Here is a 20840-nt window from a genome sequence, read left to right as displayed (position 1 = left end):
AAAGGACAAATAATTTTTAGCCTAAATAATAATTTAGCATGGGGCAAACAGAAAAACAAATTTGTTCTTCGATATTCGAAGTTAACTAAGAGCCTTTATTTTTATTTGCTAAATTTTGGCACCCTTACTTATAACAAAAGTTCAACGATTTGAACAGCCTTTGAAATTAATCAAGGAGAAAACCTATGTTAATCAAGGGTCCACTTGCCAGGTCCCACTATCTCAGCCAGGATGGAAACAACACACGTACCTATCTTTGCACATTAGGCAAATACATCTCAGTAAACTGGGGCATTCATTTCATCATTTTCACTTCAAACACATTTTATGGTGATGTACTCCATAAAGGATGAATATTCCAGACTGATTTTCATATCCCGCTGTCATTTTTTATTTGAATTTGAACGTCTTGCTCCAGGCAGACCAATCTCCTTGATCTCATTAGAACACATAATTTATATTCTCCTAAACTTGCTCTAATTATCTCCCTGTACAATTTTCCTTTCCTTTCCATATGCTCTCTGACTCTCCAAATGCCTACCCTTATCCTCTAGGCCCATCATTTATGCCACAGCAGGTGATCTCTGGCTTCTGAATGCTTTGGGGCCTTTCTATCATAAAAATTCACTTTTACTTTTTCCTGTTGACTTAGGATGTGAGGCTAGATAATAGATTGTGGCAGAGAACCACACCTCACTCTCCATGGTGTCCTCTCAGGGACCAATAACAGTGACTTTCAACCATGTAGAAAAGTCAGAACCCTAAGAAGTGGCAAGACTCAATGTGAAACATATTGAAATACTGCTGCATCTAATTTTATTATAGGAAAAAAAACATGATTATATTGGATGTGTGTGGTATAAATTCACAACCATTCACATGCTTTTGCGAAAAAAAGGGAAGCTGTCTAATTAAACTTAATGGACTAGTCTCTATTCATTCTCCTACTATCCATTTGCTTATATTTTCCTTTATTTTGTCAACTGTTAGCAGTTGTTGGCAGCAAAGTGGTAGCACAAAATATATTTGAGAAATGAATGAGGTGAAGAATATTACAACAGCAAAGTGGATTTGGCTCAACAGATAGAGCATCTGCCTACCACATGGAAGGTCCAGGGTTCAAAACCAGGGCCTCCTGACCCATGTGGTGAGCTGGCCCATGTGCAGTGCTGATGTGCACAAGGAGCACCGTGCCACGCAGAGGTGTCGCCTGCATAGGGAGCCACACACATACAAGGAGTGTGCCCCGTAAGGAGAGTTGCCCTGCACGAAAAAAGCACAGCCTGCCCAGGAGTGATGCCGCACACACAGGCAGCTGATGCAGCAAGATGACGCATCAAAAAGAGACACAGATTCCCGGTGCCGCTGACAAGAATGCAAGTGGACACAGCAGAACACACAGCGAATGGATACAGACAGCAGACAACAGGGGGGAAGGGGAGAAAAATTAATTTTAAAAATTAAAAAAAAAGAATATTACAACTAAGAAGAAAATTCTACCCACTAAAATATATATATATATTTTTGCAAAAGACTAGAAAGGTTGTTTTTATGTGGTATGTTGATGGAACCCCATAGACTAACTGAGGGTATTTTCTTTGGGACAATAGTTTAAGAATCACTTTCACTGAGTACGTGGTGCATAATAAATTTGCAACAAGTCCTTAGTAATTTGCATGACACTTTATAAAACATACTCATAACACATAGAACAGCATCTATAAAATGGCAGATGTGAGAAAACAATGGAGCTTTTGTTTCATTCTATTATATTCTTTACATAGCAATCACAAGTACAAGTATTGAAGATAGGGTAGATTTATCCAAGAATAATAACAGGACTTGGAATTCCTGATTTTAAAAAATTAGGTGATATATTAGACATATTCTAGATGGCCCAGCTGACATTAAAAAGTTTAAAAAGTTCAGCAGCAGATATAAAATACAGGCTTATAAAATACTTTTCTTTTTCAAAAGGCCTAAATTAACATTAATCAATCACCCAATGTGGCATTTTTGAACTGACAAGTATAATTTTTCATTGTCAAAAATTTGCTCAAGGTCATTGAAGGAAGTGCTTTTGTGTCCACCTCTCTGCTTATTCTCCTAGTCAGAATCTAATGCCAGATTGTGAAGGTCAAAATTCTGACAAGGTACACAATAGTATTAGCTGAAAAATGAGGACAAGAGGGAAAACGAAAGGGAGCCAGGAAATAGTTGGAGAAAGTCCTTATATTCAACAGTAGCATCGACCTGCTAGGCTAGGCAGTCCATCATATCATAAATGGTGATATGTCTAAGGATGACCTGACTCTGTTTCGGTAACAAGGCAAAACAGATACTCAGAGAACTTTTTAGGAATAATATTTCCATAACTTGTTGAGCTGCCTTTTTCTGTTCTTTCATTTTTGTGAATTTGAAACAAAGTTGTTAATAATAATAATAATAATAATAATAAAAGACTCCCATTAAAGATATCTAGAAATGCTAAATAAAATGACAAGACAATCTTTTCAAAGAATATCTGAGTTCATAAGGAAGGGTAAAAAATAACAGAAATTGCTGAAAAGCAGCCTGCAACTCTGATGCTATAGCTACCCTTGTGTCAAATTGCTTGTTTCCCGTATCCAAGAGCACTGACTTTTAGTAGCTCTACTGGGATAGGATGTAGGTCATTGTCCTGTGAATTGGAACTGAGTCCCTGCTTAAAGATGATGATCTCAAAAGGCTATACCCCATGGGAAGTGGACATGGCTCAACTAGTAGAGCATCTGCCTATCATATGGGAGGGTACAGGGTTTGAGACCAAGGGCCTCCTGGCCTGTGTGGTGAGCTGGCCCAGATGTAGAGCTGCCGCATGCAAGGAGTGCTGTGCCATGCAGGGGTGCCCCATGCACAAGGAGTGTGCCCTGCAAGGAGAGCCACCCCACGTGAAAAAAACGAAGTCCACCCAGGAGTGGCCCCACACACATGGAGCGCTGATGCAGCAAGATGATGCAACAAAAAAGTAACGCAGTTTCCTGGTGCATTCCATGTATTACAGGGAACATATTTACTCTAAAAATAATTTGTTGTTTATCTGAATTTCAAATTTAACTGAGCGTCCTGTACTTTTTTTTGCTAAATATGGCAATTCTAATTTATGAAAGAAACAAATCATTGGGTTTAAGACGTACAACAAATACCTAACACATTGAATAAAAGTAAATTCAGAACCAGACACATCATAATATAATGCAGGACAGAATACTTCTTAAAAGCAGCAAGAGAAAAGGGGAAAAATCATCTGCAAAGGAAGAAAGGAAACTAATATCAGACTTTTCAACAGATGCTATAAGGCATCAGAATAAAATCTTCAACATGCTAAGAAAAATTGCCATCCTTTTGCTCAGAATTCTCCAAAGGATTTCAATCAGAATAACTGTCACAATTCTTAGCCATGTTCTGGCTCCTTTTTTCTTCTCTGACTTCACCTCCTGCTAGCCTACCCTTTACTCACTCTACTCCAGCCATATTGGCCTCCATGTTTTTCTTCAAACACACCAAGCACATTTCACTTGCCCAGTTCTCTCTGCAGAATGTTCTTCCCCTAATATCCACATAGCTCATTCTCACTTCACTCCTGCTTCTCATTCACTCTCACCTTATATAAAATAACAATACTTCCCTGCCCCCTTTCCACTTTCTATGGCTTTAGTTTTCTCTACATCTTTTACTATATCCCATTATTTGTATATTTAGTTTTACATTAGGTTCGTGCAAAAGGAATTACAGTTTTGCCTTGTTGAAATTGGCTGTTTGATATTGGCATACATTCTTAAATAAATGTGGTTATGTTATACATCATTTTAATGTGCATTCCTCACTTGTATGTTTTTTTGCTAATGACATTACTTGCCGTTTATTTTATATTTATTTTGGACTACGGATATGATGTTAGACAAAAAGCAAATTCAAGTGATTTTCTTAGTTGAGATCAAAATGGGATCATAAAGCAGTAGAGACAACTTTCAACGTCAACAACACATTTGGCCCAGGGATTGCTAATGAACATACAGTGCAGTGGTGGTTCACGAAGTTTTGCAAAGGAAACGAGAGCCTTGAAGATGAGGAGCATAGTGGCCGGCCATCGGAAGTTAACAACAACAAATTGAGAGCAATATCGCAGCTGCTCCTCTTAAACTACACAAGAAGTTGATGAAGAACCCAGCGTTGACCATTCTATGGGTCGTTCAGCATTTGAAGCAAATTGCGAAGGTGAAAAATCTCGATAAGTGGGTGCCTCATGAGCTGACAAAAAAAAATTGTCATTTTGAAGTGGCGTCTTCTCTTATTCTACGCTACAAGGAAACATTCATCAATGAACTATGACATGCGATGAAAAGTGGATTTTATATGATGAACATCTCAGTGGTTGGACCAAGAAGAAGCTCCAAAGCACTTCCCCAAGACAAACTTGCACCAAAAAAGGTCATGGTCACAGTTTGGCGGTCTGCTGCCAGTCTGATCCACTACAGATTTCTGAATCGCAGTGAAACCATTACATCTGAGAAGTATGCTCAGCAAATTGATGAGATGCAACAAAAACTGCAATGCCTGCAGCCGGCACTGGTCAACAATTCTTCGTAGCATCATCCAACTGCACGTCGCAGAACCAAAAGTTGAACAAATTGGGCTACAAAGTTTTGCCTCATCCACCATATTCACCTGACCTCTCGCCAATCGACTACCACTTCTTCAAGCATCTCGACAACTTTTTGCAGGGAAAGTGCTTCAACAGTCAGCAGGATGCAGAAAATGCTATTCAAGTGTTTGTTGAATCCTAAAGCACTGATTTTTATGCTATAGGAATAAACAAACTTATTTCTCCTTGGCAAAAATGTGTTGATTGCAATGGTTCCTATTTTGATTAATGAAAGATGTGTTTGAGCCTAGTTATAATGATTTAAAATACATGGTCTGAAACCGCAATTCCTCTTGCACCAACCTATTTTACCTGCTTATTGTCCATCTCCCTCCTGTAAAGCTTCATGAAACAGGGACTTAAAAAATTTTGCTCACTGCCATATCCCCAGCTCCTCAAACAATGTCTAGAACATGGAAGGCATATAATAAATATCTATTGAATACATGGTATAGATTGTATTTAAGATATATTATTCATGATAATGTCTGAATGAGCAATGGTCAAGTAAAGGGTATTTTTCAGATGAATCAAAGCTCAAAGAGCTGATTGCGCCATCTAAAGGATGTACTTCAAGTAGATGGAAGATGTATCAAGAGAGTGGCCAGAGGTGAAAGAAGGAAGAATGAGTCAAGAAATTTATATAAATTTGAAAAAAATTTATATGAATGTGAAAAAATAAACATTGACTATGTAAAACAAATGCAGAAATAATTATGACATTAAACCAGTTAGAATTGAAACACTGGCAGGAACAAACACAATAATGTGAAAGATGGAAAGGGAATGACCAAGAATTAAAAAGTTCTTCAGTTAAAAGAAAATGATTTTCAGATTTTTAAAAAAGTTTTATGTTGCTTATAAGAATATACAAAACCATAAAGATTTAGAAATATCAAAAGATAAAGAATGCAAGAAATACACCAGCCAAATACTAATGGAAGAAAAGGCAGGAGCATTACTGAAAATGTAAGGGTCACTGCATAATTTAAAAAGAATCAAAACTGCAGTAGAAAGCATTAAAGCCAAAAAAAAAAGGTTCTTTGAAAAAATTAATAAAATACAATGATTTTTATAAATATTGGTCAGGAAAATATATGAGGAAGGAAAAAGGGGGTATATGATAACTCCAGAGAAAGCAGAAATTTAAACATAATTAAGATAGAGACTCTGGTAGGAAGCAGGTCTAAGCCCAGAGCCTCCAGCCAATAAAGCAATCTTTAGATTGACCATCCTCTGGAGAATGTTCTTGGAAACTCACTGAATTTCTCTCTGTGGCCATGTTTCATCATTTTTCAAACCATGTACTTAGGTAAGCACACTGGTTACAAATAAAACAGGTCACAGAAATAACAAACATGTATTGAATGATGCTGTGGATGAAAGAATGTGATTGTGTTTAACTTTTGAGGTCAGGAGGCACAAGAGCCTTCTACAATCCAGTCTCTGGAGCCAAGTTGGCTAGGCTGTTGGACAAGTCCATCACTTTGTCTGTGCTTTGGCATCCTTATCAGTAAAATGGGGCTAATAAACGTACCTAGTTCCCTGGATCCTTGTGGAGATTAAGTGCTCTTACATAAAGCACTTAGAATATCTGGCGCATAAAGACTCTTATCCATCATCATTATTATTATATTACTAGTGACATGATTGTCATTAGGTACAAACTATAAAAGATTCCCTGCATAGCAACTTGACCTCAGATATGAAGTACAGTGGATATGTTATCAAAGATAATGGCTATGAACTTTCTAGAACTGATAAAGGAACTTGAATTAGTGGAACTAAGAAACACGCATACTCCAAGCAGCAAAAATAAAAAGAAATCCTAGGCCACCATGCAAAAGTGCAAAACATTAAAGACAAGGGGGAGATCTTGAAATCAGATAAAAAGACATCACCAAAAAAGAAGTAAGAATAAAATGACACCAGACCCACTCAAGAACAATGGAAGTCAGAAGAAAGTAGACTAATATTTGAAAACTTGAGAAAAAAAAGGACAGTTGTTCTACAATTGTTTTGTACCCAAAAAATGTCATTCAAAAATATAACTTCCTTACACATGGCTTTTCTACCCCTTTTATTTGAACCTAAAATTAACACTTATGTTAAATATATGTTTCAGACTTAACTCTTCTGTGTGTTTTTATACACCGGTTGAGCCCTGAATCTCAGCAGAGTTGCAACACCTACTCTCCAGTGCATTGGAATCACCAAGGCCAAGTAATAAAATGATGATGATGGACAATGCCCATTCCAAAAACAAAAAACAAAAACAGTGTTTATTAGCATCTATTAATATAACTGCAAGCCAGACAGTTCCATCCATCTGGCAAAGGATTAAGGACGACATTATTGAGACTTAAGAACAGGAGAGGCTCTTCAATGGCACTGGTCAAAGAATGAATACACGGCTCTGCAAAGAGTTGGGAAAAGCTGGTGCAATATAAAGGGTCTCAGAACAAAGACATTCCATAGGATATGAGAACAAAGGTCCTTCAAGAGTTCACAAACAGGGTGGTTGATGATGTTGTGGCTGGGAAGGTAGTATACAGCCTTGAGAAGATTAGAGTTTGCAGTACCATCTGTACATTCTTTCCTCCAGGGAGGCCTGTTACTTCTTTTTCCACTGTAATTTTCTTCTCTTTTTTTTTAAGGTTTATTTATTTATTTATTTATTTATTTATCCATCCGCCCCCCCCCCCCTTGCAGCTTGTTCCATTCTTTGCTGTCTCTTCTCTGTGCCCATTCCCTGCATATTTTTTCTGTATCTGCTTGTCTCCCTTTGTTGCGTCATCTTGCTGCTCCAGCTCTCCGTGGCGCACAGACCAGCCTGCCTTCACAAGGAGGCCCTGGGATATGAACCCAGGGCCTCCCATATGGTAGACAGAGCCCAACTGATTGAGCCACAGACATTTCCCTGTTACTTTTTAAACTAATGAGTGCCCAGGGTATGCCAGCGATTATGTGCTTTGGGCTGTGGGTCCCTGGGCTCCCACCAACATTAAGGCATAAAAAAGAGTGAAAGTAAAGGATGGCATAATAACCCCTGGAAAAAAATCTGGTGTAGATATAATAACATCAGTCAAAACAGAATTTAAGATAAAGCATATCAGAACTAGTCAGCCACTACATGATGCTGAAAGTTCTGAGTCACCAGGAAAATATAACAGAAAAGCATACATGTACATAACAAAACAGCCTCAAAAATATAAAGGAAAATGGGCAGAACTACAGAAATAATTAGAAAAATCCACCATTAGAGTGGCTTTCAACATAGTTTTCCAATTATTGATAGGTCAAACATACAAAACTATCAGCAAAAATATAGGTGATCATGAATGAATGAATAATAAACAAATAAATAAGGGAGATGAATGGGCTCTCCCTTTAGGTAAAATGCTGACTGGAAAATGTAGAGGGAGCAGTAGAGTTAGAAAATCACTATTTTGCACAGCCAAGAAAAGACAGGCTCAAGCAAGAACCCCATGAATGTTAAATCTAGGTGAGAAATTTTTGATGAGGAGCAGTATTATCTGCAATGTCTAAAAGTTGCCATAATTTGCTTGTTAGTTGTGTACAAAGTTAAGAAACCATACAACAGTTTGACCAAATGATTACAATTAACATCACCAGTGAGGGTCAGATGGGCATTGAGTGACTCCAGATGTGATACCCTGAGAAGGACACATGGTGTTTTACCTTGGGATGCATAACCCAAATCTAAGCTTATAGGGACATCAGACAAACCCAGAAGGAGAAATAGCCTATAAAATAACTGATTTGTATTCTTCATGTCATGAATGGTACAAAGGGGAGACCTTGTTATATACTAAAGGAGACTAAAGAAATAACAACCACTAAATGCAATATGTGATCATGGACTATATCCTATAATGGAAGGAAGGGGAAACGCCCTAAAGGACATTATTGGGACAATGAACAAAATTAGCAAATGGGCTGTAGATTAGATGAAAATGTTAAGGAACCTGAATGTGATAACTATATTAGGGTTATATAAAAGAATATCCTTGTTCTTAGGTGATGGGCACAGAAGGGATAAAGGAGCATTGACATACGTAATTTACCCCCAAGGGTTTCCCACACACTCACCCACATACACACATGAATAAAGGGAAGAAAGACAATAAGAAAAATAAAGCAAATGTGACAAAAGGTTAAAAATCAGCGAATCTGGATAAAGGGTATGTAGAAGTTCCCTGTACTTTCTGGAAATTATATTAAAATCAACATAAAGATTGAAAGCAAACAAAAAAAGTAAAGGAGTTGAACACCACAGTTCAAGAACTTGATTTAATGGGTAAATATAGAACGCAGCACCCAACAGTCAGAAGGCATGCATTCTTCTCAAGCACACAACCAGAATATTCACAAGAATGACATTTTTTAAAAATAAGATTATGTAGCCCATATTTTCTGAAAAGATGCACACACTTGTTATCAATATGAAAAATTAAGTTAAAATAGAAGAAAAAATATGACATTGAGGTTTACTTCCAGTATCACAAAAAAATCATTACATAATATTTTTATCTGTTTACATAGCACCTGGTTGTATTAAGACCTTAGCCCCTTAGAAATGTGATGGGTGATTGGTCCCAGAGATTTCTCTGCCTCCTCTATTCAGTATTCACAGAAACACCAACTAATTTACACACCCATTCTGGGTTGTTTAGTCACAGTTCCTAGAGAGAATAAGAGCTATCATCTAAATGTGAGAATAGGGAATGAACTAGAAAATTCATTTACATGTTATTTCTTTAAAACTGTCTGCTTAATATTCAAGGTTATTTTGAATCTGTGGATCAGAAACTCATAGAGACACACTTCTTATCTTCAAGTGGGTAAGTCTTAGCTTTGTTTAATTTCAATTTCTTTGTTTTAAAAACCTGAAGACAATACTAACTGACTTCAAATTAAAAAGAACAACAAAATTGAGAAGCCCTTGACAAGTATAAAATACTTTTGTGATTTAAAAATATGAAGGAAAAGTAATGAACCATTTAAAAATGAATAAATAAATCATAATTTACATATTAAATGAGTATTGTCCTTGCAAATGTGAATTGTCATCTAGGTGACTACTCACAAACTTATTCACTGGTGCTGCTACCACCAAGAACCTTTTATGAATTGTATCCTCTCCTATGATTTGAAAATTGCTACGAAGGCAATTTCAAAACTATTCGCAGGAGTCAGGGAGGACGTTTAACGATGTTACACAGGAAGTGTCACAGCATCTGTGGACCAGCCCAGTGCAGGATCCATTTTCAGACTGGCCCGCAATCAGGAAGTTATACTTTTCCTGTCCAAAGGGGCCATATTCAACCATTCCTGTTGCTATAAGTTAAGCAGGAAGTTATATGCAAACAAAAAAGCGCAAAGAGGCAGTCTCTTTTCACAAAGAATGCAGACAGCTGGGCAGGGGACACAAAGGTCTAAGATTAGAGATTGAGAGTTGCTTGGCCCGAGACAAAGAGGACATTCCAAAGTTCATGAGAAATTAGCTGCAAGGAATTTTTGCAAAGCATAGAGGAGCTGGCAGAGCTCCTTGGCATTATAGGTAATAAAATCTCATTTAAAATGCAAGTCATTGGCCCCTGAAGAGGCTGGAAAAGAGTTCAGTGCTTAACAACAGGAGACCTTGCAACAAAGAAGCAGGCGCTGGGAGCAGCCAGATAAAACAGAATAGCATGGAAATTCCCAGAAACGGCTGAGAAATTTGGACAAGGAGAATAAAGATCAAATGAGATTCAGAAGGCATAACCAGCACCAAGCACTGTCACTTATTCCTCAGTGAGGAGGACCCAGAAATTAACATGTGATAAAACTGTATAGAGAAGGCCCTGGCACATCTTGGAGCTAAAGAACCCATGCCCTCAAGTATTCTATTTATCTTTTGAAATTTGAAATGCCCACCAGGGCAGCTGTAGCAGCTTGATATAATTGATGAATTCCAAAAAGAAATATTGGATTATGTTTGTAATCTAATCTGTACCTGGGCATGATTGAGTTATGATTAGGGTGTTGCGTCCCCACCCCTTGCTGGGTGGGGACTCATAGATAAAAGGCATGACAAAGGACAGAGTTGAGGATTCTTAATGTTGGAGTTTTGATGTTGGAGTTGGGTGCTGAAGCCTTAAGCTGGAGCCCCAGGGAAAGAGACAGAGCCGTTCACCTCATAGTCTACAGCTGACCTTGTGGAGAGAGCCAAAGCCTAGAGAGCCTCATAATCTATAGCTGACCTTGTGGAGAAAACAGGAGCTGAGCCCAGAGAAGCCTAAACCCTCACAGATGTCGGCAGCCATCTTGCTACAACACATGGAAATAGACTTTGGTGAGGGAAGTAGCTTATGCTTTATGGCCTGGTATCTGTAAGCTCCTACCCCAAATAAATACCCTTTATAAAAACCAACCAATTTCTGATATTTTGCATCAGTACCCCTTTGGCTGACTAATACAGCAGCTGACCCAGATAACTAACCAAGCCTCTAGTTCATTACCTTTGACCAAAAACAGAATAAAGCCCTAAACCCGGCCCTATAATATGGGCCTACCCTCATCCAATCAATAGGAGTCAAGTTAACTTCCTTTTTAACATCTATGAAAACTGTCATCTCTAGAATCCCGTTCTGGCTTCCTTTGCTGCAGCAAAGCTTTGGTGTCCTGAATAAAATACCATAGTCTGCAATCTCAGCTCTGATTTGTCTTTCACACATCGGATGCGAAATCTGTGCCTGGTTTTTATCCACATATATTGTGGTGTATCTATAAATCACATCACGCCACATAGAGTCAATTGATGTCTCAGTTTAAAACGTCCAAGAGTCAGGATTCCACACAACTCTTCCGTCAAGAATTGGGGAAGCAGAAAAGGAAAAACAGACAACAGCTCCCCTTGCAGAGGCCTGCTTTAACTAAGCTTATTTTCCCTGGGCAATACTACCAATGACCACTCACTTGTTAAATCAAGCCAGTATGTGTTGGCCACTCTGTTGTCAACACCCGTGGAATCCCTAACAGTCCTCTAAGGGTGGTTCCTTATTCACACGATCTTGACAATGAAACTCAGGCCAAGAGGTTACCTGCCTAAGGTCAGCCACAGGTAGTCTGACTTCCAAGTCCACTGTTTCAGCTTTTTTCTGAACTTTTCTTGTGCACAATTACACCATCACTGGGGTAACTCTACACCCCAACTACATGACTATGGTGAAAAGAGCAGTACATTTTACATAAATTCTGGCATAATAGAAATATATACTTTTTTAAAAATTTTGCTTTGTAATTATGTTTAGACCTCTTAAAATTGAAGAAGAGGGAAACGGACTTTGCCCAGTGGTTAGGGCGTCCGTCTATCACATGGGAGGTCCGCGGTTCAAACCCCAGGCCTCCTTGACCCGTGTGGAGCTGGCCCACACACAGAGCTGGCCCACACGCAGTGCTGATGCGCGCAAGGAGTGCCGCCCCACATAGGGGAGCCCCACGCGCAAGGAGTACGCCCCGTAAGGAGAGCTGCTCAGCGCGAAAGAAAGTACAGCCTGCCCAGGAATGGCGCCTCCCACACTTCCCGTGCCACTGACAACAACAGAAGCGGACAAAGAAACAAGACGCAGCAAACAGACACAGAGAACAGACAACCGGGGGAGGGGGGGGGCATTAAATAAATAAATCTTTTTAAAAAAAAAATTGAAGAAAAAAACTCAGGACAGAAATCCAGTCCAAATTATTGATTTTCTAGAACCCTCTTCCAGGCTAGTTTATAAATAAGACATCCAGAAATTTTAACTGATGAGGGGAATGATGGTTTGGAACTGTACGTACCCCAGAAAAACATATTCTTAAATGTAATCTGTTCCTATGGATGTGAAACCATAGTAAATAGAATCTTTTATGAGGTTCTTTCAGTTAAAGTGTGATCCACGTCATTCAGGATGGGTCTTAATCCTCTTTCTGGATTCCTTTATAAACAGAATGAATACAAAGAGAGAGAGGGAGAGAAAGGAAGAAAAGGGAGAGAGAGAATGCCGCAGAAGCAAGAAGCTAAAAACAACATCTGGAAGTCACAGGAAGCCGCCGTGTGCATTGCCATGTGGCAGAGGAGCCCAGGATCACCAGCAGCTGGTCTTCAGGAAGAAAGGGTGGCCCTGACAGTGCCTTAACTTGGGCATTTTCTCAGCCTCTAAACTGTGAGCAAATAAATCCCGATTGTTTAAGCCAACCCATTTCATGGTATTTGCTTTAAGCAGCCTAGGAAACTAAAACAAGGGCTTAACCTAAACTACTCGGTTTTCTGATCACACTATGTTTTAAAATATATAGAAATATGTGGCCTCAAATGGCCCGCACCTTCTGGGCTAATGACATCAGGAGAAGATGCGGGCAGTGGGAAACGGCCAGAAAATAAAACAGGAAACTAGCGCTGTGGCTTTTCCAGGTGAGAAAGTGTCCAGCAGCTTCTGTCTCCACGCAACGTCTGCCATGAAAAACTGATTTTCTTATCTATATTGCTGGGCTCAGAATTGCCTTGACCTTCTGGGTGCTGCTTACAGCTTATGAGAGGCCCTGCTGGCTTTGGCTGGACCCACCAGCACCCACGCTCCTCTGCAGAGCAGTCCTGGGAGATACTTGGCTTGATAACCTTAAGGTGTTCTGCTCGCTGCCCCTCTGACCCCAGGTATGCATATGTTTGGAGAACACAGAGCTCAGGCCAGGATGAGGGCTTTGCTACTTTCAACCAAGAGGGCAGCCAATAGGGAGATGGAATATCTTTTTAATTTCACACCAGTGGTGATAACTCTATTGGGACTATGAAGGTAGTAGTATAATTTTATTAATATCCTCTCTTAAAACTTTAGTCCAGGGACAAAATTCACATTCAAAACTCCTGGCAGATGATGATAATGATGGTGATGATGAAACTGGGCAGCCTCTAAGTGGGAGAATTATCAATTGGTTTGCACTATTTAGAGAGCTGGGTTCTTGGAAGATATTATTATCATTAACATGAGAAAAAAATGGGGAGGGGGAGGATTTCACATTATGAGAGGCAAAATTAAACTGTGAGACGTTATGAGAAGCAAAATTAAAGCAAGTTCACCAAGCTAGCACATTGCATTTCAGAGTCCAGGTAGTACCTCAAAAAAGAACTTGGCAGCTTTTAAGACGATAAAGTTAAGGACATTGTAAAAATAAGTAGTATGTCTGCTGTTATCTGCTGGTTTTTTATGCTCCTAAGATTGAACCATAGCCATGCAGAAATAACTAAGAACACTGACCTGCTGACTGAGTTTGATGACATTTCTTTAGGCATACCTGACCTGGCTCATGTACATACCTAGGGGCCTAGGAGTTATTTGACAAATTTAAAAGTCAGTTAGAATCAGGAAAAAAATGCATAGGTTTTTCACTAAGTAGGTTAGCCCTGAATTATCTGGATAATTGCCACTAAGGAGTAAAGGCCTCCAATATCTGTCAACTCAGGTATTTCAACACATGTCACCTGACACAACGCACGCATGTAAGGGGCCCCATTTTTTCTCCTTCAGTTATTTCTCTTTCATTAAATGGATTTTCTTTAGGCAAGAAAACAAATTAAATGGATTTTCTTTAGGCAAGAAAACAAGTTATCATCAATCCTTCCTTCAGAAAATTAAGGTTTGGGATCTTTTTCAGAACAGTCTCCCTATGAAAGTCAAAGACAATTCGGTTTGCCAAAGAAGCCATTAAATCACAGAGCGGGTTGATGATAATGTCGCTTACCGGTCTGCTTATTAGGAAATCGCACAACTTCCAAACCGCTGGGATAGGTTGTGTGCGTTGTCTGGGCATTTGCATAATAATAAACCTGTAAGCACCAGAAATATCCCTGTTAGGATGCAGTTTTGTTACTATTTTGAAACTGGATTTAATCTAGTGGAGAACTTCCTGACCTAAAGGAATGCCCTGGCCGGTGGGAAAGGGCTGATCTCATCTAGGAGGATGTGGATGTGGGTGGCCAGCCCAGACCCTGCGAATCTTACCATGAAGATCCCGGCTGAGACTTTGAGTTATTCTGAGAGATGGTTGGACTGAGGAGTAGCTCTCAGTCTTAATCGGGGTAGGCCCTTCCACTTTAAACCTGCTTGACCTCTTCAGCTTAGGGGTTCCTAAGGCCACACTAGCTCTGATTGTTTCATGAACCATTCATGAACATGGACTTGAGCCCAGGCAACCCTGAGCACATGGCTGGAAGTAATGTGCCTCTCAGACCTGGTAGACCTGGCGTCCGCCCATAACTCAAGATGGCAGTGGATCAGACACAGGCTCTGTTTCTCAATTTCCTCACTTGATTGGGAAGGTTCAAAGGATTGTCACTCTTCCCCCACCCTTTACTGTCCAATAAAGCAGAGAAAGAATGAGGGGAAAGAGTAATTATTTTTAAAAGAAGGTTTTATGATAGGAATAGAGGAATGTTTCTTTAGAGCTAAGTTTGAGTGAGCCTAAGCTCTAAAGTAGGGAAGGAGAAATTTTTTTTTAATTAAGGATCTAGAAATAAAAATCAATGGAATATTTGTTTGTATTTTTGTTTTTTGAATATACTTTTACTACAGAAGTTATGAACGTTCAAAACAATCGTGCACATGAGTAGAATTCCCATACAACACTTCTTCACCAACACACCACACCACTGTGGAACATTTGTTACAGATTATGGGATAAACTCAACAGACTATTACCACTAACTATGGTCCATAGTGGACATTTGGCATATTTTTTCCAGACCACCCTGTTATTAACACAGTACATCTGTGGAACCAATGCAAGAATATTGCATATTGCTGATAACTGTAGTTCATACGTTACATTATTGTATTTTTTCCATGCTTCTCCACATTATGTTTACTTATTTTCAAAGTGAGAACTACTCCCAGCATTGAGCAACTATGCTAGTCACTGCACGTTGGTCTAATATAAAAGCAACAATCTCTCTGCCCATCAAGAAAAGAGACTGAGAGAGTATATGAAGATAATACATTTAAATAACGTTTAACTATTTGGGTAAACTTGGATACTGAGATGTAAGGGATTCTCCATTATTTTGAGGGCATTCTTTGTACATGGATAATTTTTCTAAAAAGTCAGATGAAATCAAGAGTATGCTTATTTCTCCATGATTACCATGATTATCAAGTTCATTCAAGGTTCCTGTCTGGAGCCAGTTTTCTATATGGAAACTAGAAAGACAATGATGGAGAGCAGCAGCCTTCACTCAGAAGGTTCCCTAGCAAGTCGTGCATTAATTTGCCTTGAATAACATTTCACTTCGACCACGCCAAAGATCAAAATGAGAATTTTTTTAACAAAGGCTCCTGTTTTCTCCCGCTACCTCATTTCATGGTCATCAATAGTAGCAATGCTCTAAAATGTGTTTATGAATTGCAATGAAGGTACCACACTGATGAAAGATGTTGCTACTGTGGGAAAATGTGGGAGGTGTGGGGAGTGGGGCATATGGGAATCTCCCTATATATTCTCTGTAACATCGATGTAATCGAAGTATCTTTTAAATAATAAAAAAAGTGGAAAAATAAAAATTTAAAAAATTTTTCAAAAGTTAATCAGTTATAACCCATGATTTGTGGTTTCTACATGTATGTTACACTTAAGTAAAATTTTTTAAATTTTGAAAAAAGAAAAAAAATTAGATTTGTCATACTCTCTGAATTTCTATACGCTCCTGAGTCTGTCTAAGAACCAACTAATTGTTACCCCACACTTAGGGAAACTCGGTGTTCAGTTTTAAAGGGCTGAAGTCAGTTATGAGACCAATATCACTATTACTCGATTAGGTTGTGACACAATAAAAGTTCCTCATTTAAATGGGGTCTCCCAGGTTCTCCTTGTTTGCGTCCCCTTTCAGAAAAGGGGGCAGATGAGTTAGCTCAGCTAAATGGAGGAATATAAGAATTCAGGGACATCATTGTCACCATACCACCCTTCAGGATTTAAATCAGCCCTCCATAAAGAGCACAAGTGGCCAGGCTCAAATCACAGAGCAATGAGCAGATTTCTCTAATTAAAAACAAAGAATAAAAACCAAGTCAGAGGTGAGGTTCACACATCACCCCAAGCTCATAGGGCCCTGCACCTCTTTGACTTTTTTTTTAATCCCACAGTTTTGTTAAAAACAATGAAGTTGATCATCCCAAAGAAGTTTTAAAGAAAATTTAAAGACTAAAAGTCGATAATGTTTTAGTACTTGTTAAAGATTAAATTTATTACAAGCCCTCACTTTATGTCCAGGCCTTATTTAAAATGATTGTTGGTAAATTAACCTGGTTTTCCTAATTTAGAGCCAAATTAAGCCCTGAATTATCTGGAAAATTGTCACCATGGCGATCTTGACTGTAAAGCCTACAACTTTTGCTAAATCTAATTTTTTCCACATAAAATACCCTGCACGATGCACTTTGTCTCTTGAGGTCACGAGCATAGTCTTGGCTCCATACTCCCCAACATCAATTACACCTCTATCTACCAAGATCCTCTGCGTTCCTCCACCGGTATCCATTATAATCAGTGTTACCATCTATCAAATATTGAGATTTAATATGGACAAAGCAGTATGCCGCATCCACTTAGCTTTCATGATAACCCATAAAAGGGTGTATTAGTCAAAGGGGTACCGATGCAAAGTACCAGAAATCTGTTGGCTTTAAAAGGGGTATTTATTCGGGGTAGAAGCTTAGTTACCAGGCCATGAAGCATAAGTTACTTCCCTCACTAGTGTCACTGGCCACATATTGGAACAAGATGGCTGCCGACGTCTGCCAGGGTTCAGACTTCCTCCTTCTCTTAAGGCTCTGGTGTCCCAGCTTCTTCCATATCAGCTCGAGGCTGGGATAAGTCTCGTCTCTGTCCCCAGGCTCGTTTCTCTCCTGACCCAGCTGCTCTGCTCTCTCCAAAAGGCCAACTGTAAACTATCAGGTGAACAGCTCCTCTCTCTTCCCATGGTCTCTTCCGTGTCTAATGGAGCCTTCTCTCTTTCCTCATGTATCTGCTTCTCTGTGTGTTTACTTCCCGGGGCTCCAGCATTAAAAACTCCCAATTTTCTCGTCTACCTTGCCCTTTTCTCTGTGAATTCCCAACCACCAAGGGGGCAGGGACTCAATGTCATAATGTTGTGGCCCATTCAAAGCCCTAGTCATAATTTAATCAAGTGAAAGGAAAACCTCTGAATCCAATACAATCTAAGGGGTTCACCAGCCCAGAGGAACAGACCAGTTTAACCATAATCAGTATTTCTCTTTGGAATTCATCAATGATATCAAACTGCCACACAGGGCTTCTCTACCTCAGCTCTACTGATAATTTGGGCCAGGTAATTCTTCCCTGCAGGGGGCTGTCCTGTACATTCTAGAATATTCAGTAGCCTCCCTGGCGCGTGCCCACTAGAAGCTGGGAGCCCACTCCCCACCACCCCTAGTTCTTGAAACTGTCATTTACCAACCCACTTTTCAGAGTAGTCCCTCCCTGTCTGGTTTGTAGAAGTTTCTGGAAGTTTCTGCCTCCCTTTCGTTCAAATGCCTGCCTCCTTGTGTTTATTCATAGGAGGCTTGCTGCACTAGGAGAAAAGCTGCTTCCTTTTCCTTGGCAGTGTCTGCTAAAGCCGGTTCTGACCAGTTCTTGACATCCAGCATGCTAGACCTCCATTTTAAGTCCAAGCATGATCTGCTTTTAACCCCGCCTTTCCCCTAACTGGATTGGGCAGGTCATCTCAACCCATCCTTAGCCACACCCCTTAGCCCACTTTCTCCAAACTGGATTGGCCGATGTCATCTCACCCCACCCTTAGCCACGCCTTTAAGCCCACCCTCCCCTGCACCTGAAATCCTAGCTCCCATTTGGCTCAGGGAAACTGATCTGAGCCTCTCCACCAGGTATCCTTGCTGGTCGATTATGCGATTAACTTTTTCTTTTCTCAAAATCCTGTGCCTCAGTGTTGGCTTCTGGGCACTTGTGCAAATGAGCCCACTTGGAGGCAATATTATGACAATCGAAATGTCCCCAGCCATTTTTCTTGAAGTGCACAATCGCTCTAAGTTGAGATCCACTAACCATAAGGTACGTTCTGATTTGTATAGATTCAGAAACTGAGGCCTGATGAGATTAACTTGCTCCAGTCCATACAGCTGGTGCCCGATGGTGCTAACTCAGCCTCAGAACTGTCTGGTTCCAAAGTCAACATCTTCTGCTTTCCCGGTTTTCAGCTGTGTAGCTGCATGGAGCCTGATTTTAACTCCCCCAGGGATGTGCAAAAGCCTTTCAGTCTGAAGAGGACTAGAAACCATTACCTTATGCCTGAACTCCAGCTTGTACCAGGGACTGGGTCTTACTTGTGCAGCTTTGTAGAAATATGAATACTACTTCTATCGTTAATGCTCATTTACCAAGCGTTGTGGTTATGTTACTAGAGAGCACAGTTTAGGGGCGCTATTTAATGGGTTATGTCGCTGAATCTTCACAACCTTTGAGTCAGGTCCTAATTATTAATCACATTTTACAGAGGATTAACTATTATGAAATGATAGAGAATTCACAACTAGGAGGTGATGATGGTTATTCTCGCTTTGTTGTGGAACTCTGAGTTTCAAGACCATTAAGTGACTTACCAACCACAACACCTAGTAAACAGAAGAGCCAAGATTTACATTTGAAAAAGTCTTGCCCGATTCAAAGCCTTCCTTCTGTCCATCTGCCTGCACCTCATATTTGAACCCCCAGAGGAAACAAAAAATATGAAGAGGTACAAAGTGTTCCTAACAAGTGGGCTGGATTTGATTGAAACCAAAATAACAATGAGACAAATTTATACCTACCACTCTTTGATCTGGCATGATCTTCTTCACATCTCCATTTAAAAACCTAAGGACAGTTGTCCTTTTATCAGCACTTATCTCCTTCTTAGTGCCATTGGGGAAGGTGGTGATTTTACAGTTGTCACTGAGTGACTCTTCTACCTTTAAGGAAATACAAAAGTTCCAAAATGAAAAGGTCTTTAAAGCACGATTATTGTGGTGTCATAGATTTTTCCGCCCCTCAAAATCATTATATTCCTGTTGCACACCTGACGTGGTTGGCATCACTTGTTATATTTCCACACAAAAATGCTGCCTAACTAGATCAATTCCAAATCCCTATCCCTGAATTAGGTTGTGCATAGTGAACAAATGTTATGATTTGTCCTACAAACGTCTGTTTTTCTTAAGGTCATGGACGGTTGTATATTTTCCACCAGTTTGGGTCACCTGTGGTTATTGGATTTGGTGAATCTGGAATCCTGGGTCATGTGAATTGCAGTGATTACTGTGTAAAAATTAGCCTTTGCATTTTCTTTCCCTTCTCATTCCATCCTTTGGATCTCCCACCCTGTCCCAAAAGATTTATGGATGTCAACGAACAATGAATCAGCAAACATTATGTAACTTCGTGTGCATATTATGACTCGAAATTTAGAAAAGAAGATCTTTGATTACAAATGGGAAATATTACACATGGAGAGAAGTAATACCACAATTCGCAGAAGGAAGGAAAAAAACACACAGAAATCATCTCGAGTTTTCAGGAGTGAAGAATACATGAGCAAGTGAAAATTCCAAATGGTAAAATACATTATTATTAATTACATCCCACTGTGACTCTTTCTTCTAGCTCAGAGTTAATTCAACTGAGAAAATCTACAGGCAACTAAAAGCTAATGCTTGACTTTGTCAATTATCTTCCACGCAGTCCCTTAAAGAAAACGTATTGGCGAGCGCCACCTGCTGGCCAAGGCCTCAGTCATTCTACTTGATTGAAGTTTGAATTTGCCTCCTCTCCCAATAAACTTGATAAATGAAGCAAGGTTTGTTCAGCTGAGTTGCTTTATTAACTATAAAAACAGGGAGAAAAAAGAAGGGCGAAGAATTGCAGTGTATGGAATGAAAGACACAAGAGATGCAGGGTGAAGAGTGAGAGGAGGTAGTTCAGTGATAGAGGAAAGCTGGAACCCAGGCAGGGATGCCGAGAATATATGGAGCATACAGGTGAGTGAGCGCTCACCTGGACAAGAGAAGGATTATGCTTAGAGCAAGGAAGAGTGGGTTCTATTTCTTAT

The 20840-nt window shown here is 39.6% G+C and overlaps 1 protein-coding gene across 3 annotated transcripts in view; it reads right to left on the bottom strand.

Moving 5' to 3' along the window:
• TCP10L (t-complex 10 like) overlaps positions 1–20840 on the bottom strand; it is a 58065-nt gene that overhangs the window by 5918 nt on the left and 31307 nt on the right. For all 3 annotated transcript variants that reach the window (XM_058289540.2, XM_058289539.2, XM_058289542.2), the window contains 2 exons: positions 19564–19704; positions 14465–14549 (listed from right to left, as the gene is read on the bottom strand). In XM_058289540.2, the coding sequence (XP_058145523.1) occupies positions 14465–14549; positions 19564–19704 (226 nt within the window). The remainder of the gene's footprint in view (positions 1–14464; positions 14550–19563; positions 19705–20840) is intronic.

The sequence above is a fragment of the Dasypus novemcinctus genome, chromosome 28, assembly GCF_030445035.2.
Source record: "Dasypus novemcinctus isolate mDasNov1 chromosome 28, mDasNov1.1.hap2, whole genome shotgun sequence".
In the NCBI taxonomy this organism is placed as follows: domain Eukaryota; kingdom Metazoa; phylum Chordata; class Mammalia; order Cingulata; family Dasypodidae; genus Dasypus; species Dasypus novemcinctus.
This window is presented reverse-complemented; position numbering and strand designations above follow the sequence as displayed.